This window comes from Acartia tonsa, chromosome 10 (assembly GCF_053477335.1).
Source record: "Acartia tonsa isolate MP-2025a chromosome 10, ASM5347733v1, whole genome shotgun sequence".
Lineage (NCBI taxonomy): Eukaryota > Metazoa > Arthropoda > Copepoda > Calanoida > Acartiidae > Acartia > Acartia tonsa.
Window position 1 is genome coordinate 3860001 of NC_137269.1, and position 8706 is coordinate 3868706.

General features: G+C 32.6%; 1 protein-coding gene across 1 annotated transcript in view; it reads left to right on the forward strand.

Annotated features, from left to right (window-relative positions):
* LOC145329204 (protein CDV3 homolog) overlaps positions 1-3974 on the forward strand; it is a 12257-nt gene extending 8283 nt beyond the window's left edge. Inside the window, exons 6-9 of the mRNA XM_080173256.1 lie at positions 4-90; positions 805-923; positions 1604-1750; positions 3132-3974. Coding sequence (XP_080029382.1) covers positions 4-90; positions 805-923; positions 1604-1750; positions 3132-3141 — 363 coding nt within the window. The 3' untranslated portion in view covers positions 3142-3974. The remainder of the gene's footprint in view (positions 1-3; positions 91-804; positions 924-1603; positions 1751-3131) is intronic.
* The last annotated feature ends 4732 nt before the right edge of the window (positions 3975-8706 follow it).

Genomic DNA, 8706 nt, shown 5'->3' on the forward strand with positions numbered 1-8706 from the left:
TAGGATGAGGATAAATCCGAAGATACAAGTTTAGCCAGCAGCAGAAGAGAAACGCCATCTCCTAATCCACCCAGACATCAAGAAAATGAGGTATCTATATATCTGTCCATCTGTCCATCTATCTATCTAAGATAGCAAGCAACAGAAAAGAAACACTATCTCCTAATCCACCCAGACATAAAAAATAAGGTATCTGTCTATCGATATATTTTTTATCGATGGAAATGAGGTATCTATTTATCTATCTATCTATTTATCTGTCTATCTATATATCTAAGATAGCAAATAGCAGAAGAGAAACACCATCTCCAAATCCACCCAGACATAAAAAAATAAGGTATCTATCTAGATTTCTATATTCTATATCTACATCGCAGTGTAACCTTATAACTTTCTACCCTTTCGAGTTATCCATATTTTAAAATATATTTTAAGTGTAATGTAAGTTTTTAGTTCGAACCGATTTATGTATACAAGGAATAAAGTGATTTAGGAATTGATGTACATACAGACAAACCCTAATTATCAGAGAGATAGGGGACAGTGGGCTGTTTATTTAACTAGTCCCAAAGTTTTTAAAATAACGTTTGTTTATTCGTTGGTTTTGCAACTTTGTACACTTTTATTAAGCTTTAAATTGGTTGAGTGTTCGAACGTTTCATCCGCTAATTCTTATCTACAGGAGGGATAATTTTGTGTATTAGCATTAGATATACACAACGGTTTATCGGCCATTGTCTTGCCCCTGCAACTTACAGATCAATTACAATTTTGTAAATATTTTCATGCTTGTATATTTTTTAGGAAGGTGATAACGCAGGATTTAAAACGGTGGGGAAGGCGAGTTCCTATGTCCCTCCGCATCTCAGGGTGTCACAACCCCCCAAAGAATTAAATGTGACAACTACTGGCAAATCTAGAAGGTATTTATTCGATTCTCAGTCATAATAAAAAAAATCATGTAATTATAGTATCGTGTTAAAACAATTTTCCACGAATATTAAAATAAAAACAAAAATAACTGGTTTTAATCTTATAATAATTATTTTAATATCTGCAGAAAGCCGTCTGCGTTATAAAAACTGTTCTAATTATATACATTATGGGAGGGAGAGGACATTGGGCTGTAATTTAAGCAAATTGTCTTATTCATTGTGTAAATGACTTTGGTTGGTTAGTTTCAAATTAGTGGTGACTAAATTTTTCAACAAACATTTTTTCTCTCATCAAAAGGGGCATTCCTGTTTATCATCATTGGGAATCTATATCAATTTATCATTCATTGTCTTATGCCCTTAAATCGCTGACAAACAAACTATCTATTGCCTAGTTCACAAAAGACATAGGTCGACCTCTAGAAATTTTAGATCGACCTGAAGAAGCTTTAGGTTGACCGATTTTATAAGGGCAATTGTTAGTTTTGTTTGTTAAGGTTGACCTACAGAATAAATTAGTCGACCTTTAAAAGTTGTTTGTGAACTGGGCAAGATCTTTTTCTATATGTTAAGGTAATTTATGAGGAAATATTCAACTTTAAATCTTTCTACCTAGCTTAGATGTCTATCTTTCATCTAGCTTTCTACTATCTATCTATCTATTCTAGGAGTAAGAAAGTGGCACCCGACATAAACTCCGAGGTGTATTTCCCATGTCTGGGTGTACAGGACACCCTGGGGAGTAGCAGGGAACCAAGCCCCGTACCTTCTATATCTCCAAATTCTGAATTAAAAGGAGCTTGGGAGAAAAAATTGTAAGTATATTATAGAGAAATATATTCAGACAGGCAGACAGACAAACTGACAGACAAACAGACAGACAATCAGACAGACAAACAGCAGACAAACAGACTGACAAACAGACAGACAAACAGACAGACAAACAGACAGACAAACAGACAGACAAACAGACAGACAAACAGACAGACAAACAGACAGACAAACAGACAGACAAACAGACAGACAAACAGACAGACAAACAGACAGACAAACAGACAGACAAACAGACAGACAAACAGACAGACAAACAGACAGACAAACAGACAGACAAACAGACAGACAAACAGACAGACAAACAGACAGACAAACAGACAGACAAACAGACAGACAAACAGACAGACAAACAGACAGACAAACAGACAGACAAACAGACAGACAAACAGACAGACAAACAGACAGACAAACAGACAGACAAACAGACAGACAAACAGACAGACAAACAGACAGACAAACAGACAGACAAACAGACAGACAAACAGACAGACAAACAGACAGACAAACAGACAGACAAACAGACAGACAAACAGACAGACAAACAGACAGACAAACAGACAGACAAACAGACAAATAGACAAACAGACAAACAGACAGACAAACAGACAGACAAACAAACAGACAAACAGAATGACATACAGAAGAATAGACATACAGACAGACAAACAGACAGACAATTAGACAGACAAACAGACAAACAGACAGACAAACAGACAGACAAACAGACAGACAAACAGACAGACAAACAGACAGACAAACAGACAGACAAACAGACAGACAAACAGACAGACAAACAGACAGACAAACAGACAGACAAACAGACAGACAAACAGACAGACAAACAGACAGACAAACAGACAGACAAACAGACAGACAAACAGACAGACAAACAGACAGACAAACAGACAGACAAACAGACAGACAAACAAACAGACAAACAGACAGACAAACAGACAGACAAACAGACAGACAAACAGACAGACAGACAGACAGACAAACAGACAGACAAACAGACAGACAAACAGACAAACAGACAGACAAACAGACAGACAAACAAACAGACAAACAGAATGACATGCAGAAGAATAGACAAACAGACAGACAAACAGACAGACAATTAGACAGACAAACAGACAAACAGACAAACAGACAGACAAACAGACAGACAAACAGACAGACAAACAGACAGACAAACAGACAGACAAACAAACAGACAGACAAACAGACAGACAAACAGACAAACAAACAGACAGACAAACAGATAGAATTAGTGAAACAAAAATTGACAGACAGACAAACAGAAAGAAAAATAAAGAAACACACAAACAGAGGGACGAACTTATTATTTTTTTTTTTTTTCAGGGAAATGTAGATGAACCAATCAGCAAAGAACAAACGAAATAAAATAAGTGTCATGTAAAATTTATTTTAAAAAAAGATTCATTAAATAAATAGTAAAACAGGATAGACAATAAAAGGATAATTATTAGCTTTTTATGTGTTGATTCCAATAACTATAAAGCATAATCATTTATAAAGCAAAAAAATATATTCAGCTGTTGCCAGCTGTCCTTTTTAAGTTAGTACTTAATAATTTAAATAGATTGTAGTTAGAGGATATATTTTTACATTTATATGCACAGTTCAGGGAGGGACTGTAAATTATACTGGTCCCAAAGTTTTATAAACAACTTTACAATGCAATGGCTTATTTAGATCTTTATTAATTAATTTTGTTCATCATAATTGAAGGTGTGCATTAATTTATAGTACATTGTCTTATCCCTACAGATTCCTGATATTTATTTTTTCTTGCCGATCCTGTTTTACAATTTATTTAACGAATATTACAGTATGGCCACGAATCCGATCAATTTCCGGTGGATTAGAACCGGTTCTGGGCCATATTAATAAATCATATATAGTATCGTAATAAAGACAATTTTCCACGAAAAATCAAATAGAAATCATAAAGATAATCCCTGTTTTGTTGGCTCTGGGTTTTGGCCGCTATGAGCCAACAGGAATCAAATTTTTATTTTATTATCCGCGGAAAACTGTCTATAATACGATTGCCACTAAAAGATGCATTAACCATTATTAATCCAAACATTCCAAGAGCCAAATTCGTGTATGTTGGAAAGCGAAGCTTTTCTATGTTTAGGGTCTGTACGTCTTTGTATCAAAAATAATGATTTTTAAAAAGTATTTTAAGGTATGATCGAATTGTTTAATTAATTTAAAACTTTTGCAAACTAACCAAAAAGATCTATTTTAAAATTTTTTATATTATAATTTTAACGTAATAAACATTTTAATGCTTCGCTTTTATGGATATTTTCATTCTTTTTTTCATAAAAAACTTTCTGCAATCAAAATTTTTAAAATTATATACATATCATAAGATAAAAATATATTTCTGATAAATTTAATTTTTTATCATAACATCATTTTACCATATTTCTATAAGATTTTTAATTAATGTTAAAATTTATTAAATTTTTTGATCTAGTGAAGTTTACGGTAAAATGTTCCGAGTAACATGTAAATTACATGTCCTAAAAAGTCTTTAAAAATCTGGAATAGCAAAGATCTAATAAAGCATAGGTAATGCTTTACTGAAGAAAAAAAAACGCTAAATAATTCTTTTCCATACATTTATGTGCACTTCAAGATAAGTTTGCATTAATGAGTATGACTATTTCAGATTATTTGTAGGCCTTATAATGTGTACGTTCCACCGTTTTGTCTTTTTTCAGATAATCGATCCTTGGAACATTTTACCGGGAACTGTACTAGATCTGAGATGGATCTTTAAATCATTTCAATGGTGCGCCAAATCGGGGTGCGCTGAATTTTAGCCAATTACAGCGCGGCATTTCGTAAAATGCTGTGCTCTCATTGGTGGAAAGTTGGCTTACCCCGATTTGGCGCACCATTGAAATGATTTAAAGATCCAGCTCTGAATTTTTATTAGCTTATTAATGTTTGATTGTGTGTGTCTGTTAAAAATCTAAATGTAATTTAATATTAATTTTTTTTGTAGCCATGGAAGAAGGCGACATTGAGATGGTTATTACATTAGTCCCCAAAGTTTTCTAATAACGTTTTCTTATTGCTTGGCTTAACAATTTTGGGTATTTTGTATTGAATTTTAATGTTTGGTTTATCAAATTGAGCGTCCAAACGTTTCAACCCCTAGTGTAATTTATAGCAAGGAAATTTTTTTTGTATAATCATCGGAGATGTACATAAATTCTTAAGCTTTTGTCTTATCCCTTTAGATCCCTGTTTTAGTAGCGCAGCCACTCTAAATCTAAGTTGTATCCATACTAAAGTCTACATAGTGTATATGTGGTAAAAATGTCAGCCATATACGTCCAAGGGTGGGGTAAAGGGGTGATTACACCCACAAACTAAAAATCGCTCATTTTATCCCCCCAAAAATGAAAAGCTTAGACGTCCCTGATGACAAATTTCATTTCATATCCCCTTAGGACAAAGACCAAATTGCTGCATAATTGTGTCAAAAATGATCCATGTGACGTCATAAAAATGAGGGAGATAAGGGGAGAAGTTGGAAAGAAAACCCTTAAAAAAAGAGATGGACAATCCCTCATTTTTATGACGTCACATGGATGATTTTTGACACAATTTTGCAGCAATTTGGTCTTTGACCAAATTAATCGACCAAAAATATACAGTTCATTATAATCTTTGAATAATAAGATTCTATATAATTACTGTATTTTGCTTATTGTTCTATTATTATATAAAAATTGTTACCTTATTGATGCTGCGCTTCTTATGGATAAAATTATACTTGTATTTTGATTTAGGAAGATTTTTATTGGCCATTAAATTAAACTTTCACACAAAACGCCAGTTAAACAATGATACCCACCTCCTTTCTTTTTAAAAAATAAATTGAAAATAGGGGTGTTATTTTTTTCTAACTCCTAACCTGTGCTGGGGGCTCTTACCCTGTTGGGTCTAAACCTGCGGAGCCCTAACCCTGCGGAGGCTTTCCATTACATAATATAACCTAACCTAACCTAATGTAAACCAGGGGGGGGGGGGTGTATCAAAGCTTAAGAGGGTACTATGTGTGATGGCGCCCAAAAAATTTTAAGATGCAATGGTTGTAAATTACAATTCGAGTGAGTGGGTCTTTTTTTGCACGCAAAATGTGTTCATATAAGTCTTAGATTTTCCTGTAAATTGAACAAGTGTTTTTCTAGGTATAAGTAATTTATTTTTATTTCATGCCAAAAAATTCTACTAATATTTCCCTTAGATATGATTTAGGGGGGTTAATTTTATCTGCTATTGTTCTATATCTGCACAAAAATGTCACAAAACTTAAACGAGTCACAAATGTTTCATCATCATATTATAAAAAAATGTAAAAAAAATATGTTATTATGGTTTAATACTTATTTATCGCATAGTATTATAAACAGCTCTCCGCGGTTAATAAAATAAAAAAATAAAGATTGTTATTATAGATTAAAACAAGTTTGTTATCTCCGAGGGGCCGTAGTCCCGACCTTAAAAAGCTGGTATTCATTTTATAATTTTTATTTTGATAATCATGGAAAATTGTTTGTAGTACGAATCTATATTTGATTTTTCAGTATAATACCAAAATAAAAATCATAAAATCAATACCAGTTTTGTTATCCAGGGACTTTAGCCCTTCGGGGCTAAAAAATCTGGTTTTAATCTGGGAAAGCTGTCTATAATACGATATAATAGATAACTATTTATAAATGAATTTACAACTTTAAATAATTGAAGTCTTTTAAAAAGATAGCATTTAGAAACATAAGTAATATTAATGTGATTTTAAAAATTTTCTGTTTATTAAATTTCATCATATTGTACCTACCTTAAATGCTTTTATGTGAAAATAAAATTTTGAATCTAAAATTATTTTTTAAAGCTATTTGTTTCTACAATAATCGATTTATAATTACTTGGATGTTCCACCAGATTTTTATGTACTTTAATAAAGTTATATTCGCCGCTGGCTAAAATAAAGATACCAACCAAACATCTGGAATTTTTAGGAATTAAACAAGTTAAAATTCTACATAATTCAAGCAAGTTTCTTCCACATTTTCTCAATAATTGGGGTGCTAGATCGAATCCTAGATTTTTAGGTTTTCGGGATTTTCTTCATTCCTTTTCAAGATTGACGACTGAAATTTTTAGGGATTGACTATGTGTACATTTTACATATTTCCATAAAGTTTCATTGAGATTTGCTTATTGGTTTTAGTGCTAGATCGTTTCCCAAATTTTTTAATTTACATGATTTACTTGACTCCTATCCAAGATAGAAGGCTGAAATTTTAAGGGATTAAATAGGTTTGCCTTCAATAAATTTTCACCTAGTTCATTTAAGATTTGTCTATTCATTGGGGTGCTAGTTAATTCCCAGTTTTTAAGTTTTCATGATTTCGTGATTATCAAGTATAAGGTTTATTTTTATGACTCTTTTGTTAATTTTTCCCGATATCCATTCATAATTTTTTAGCTTCGCTACTCATGGATGTTGTCATCCTTATTTGAAAATATTTTTTATCAAAGACGACATATAATAATATTTTTGGTAAAAATTGTTTTTCTTCTATTCGACAATTTCAAAATCTAGTGCTAGTCTTCTAGGTATGTCATAATGTCCGCATGTCCGTTAAAGATATTTATGAATAACCCCTCCAGCATTTTATGGTCCCCAGGGATCTAAAGGGATAATGGTCAATGGCCAATAAATTACTGTACATTCCATTACACAAAATAACCAATAATGTAGATTCAAGTTAATGGTTGAAACTTACTTAACTTATTGAACCAACCAATCAAAATTTAATATGAGTTCCCAAAGACAAAGTTATTGAGCTCACAAATTTAAATCTTTATTGTAAAACTATGGGGACTTATGTAATTAACAGCCTAATGTCCCCTACCTCCCTGCATTTTGTAAGATTTCCTAAAGTTGACTTGTATCAGTTTAAACATTAAATTTACTTGATATAGCATTATATTTTTGTTAATTTCATTTTAAGTCAAAGTATAAGTATAGATATGTACTAGCGGCTACGCCCCTAGAAGCCTCTAGGGACACTGGTAGGAGGGGGAAAGGTCGACCTCATTCATCCAATTTTAAATTTGAGTTTCAAATGAGTAAAAGAATATTTTTTTTTTTTTTTTGGGGGGGGAAGGGGGCTGAAGACACCCTCTCCAAAAATAGTTTAAAACCTTCCCGGGACATAGAAGAAGCTTCACTGTAAATGGGAACAATATCGATTCAGCGGTTAGCGGGATCCGTCGGGACAGACAAAAAACGCTTACTACTTTATATAATAGGATTATATAATCCAGATAACTACCTGGATCCATTGTTGGAGACCTTTTTTATCTGTTAGCAAACTGCTTTCTGCTTTTTTGTACCGACTTGGCTGTGGTGATATTTCCGACGCTATTGGCTGATATTCAAATACCCAATTAAAAGGGTCCACAGGGTATAGTTATTCAACCTTGTTTTACTTTAATATTAGTCTAGAATATGAATATTAGTTTGTTGTTACTTATGGACCTAATTGTCCTTGTTGTTCTATACTCAGGGAGGGAGGGGACATTGGACTATAAATCATACTATTACACATGTTTTTATAATCTCATTCAGCGGTTTAAAAACTTTGGGAACTCTTATTAAAATTCGTGATTTATGTTTTCAAATTGAAGTGTTCAAAATTTTCACCAAAAATGGAATGATGGGGTAATTTTGTTTATCATCATTGGTGATATAAATCTTTTTATCTTCAATTGCTTATCCCTCTTGATAATAATGAAGATAGAGAAAATGTTCTCAACAATCAAATCAACAGAATCTCTGAAAAGTTAAAGTCCAATGTCTTATCCCTGCATCGCT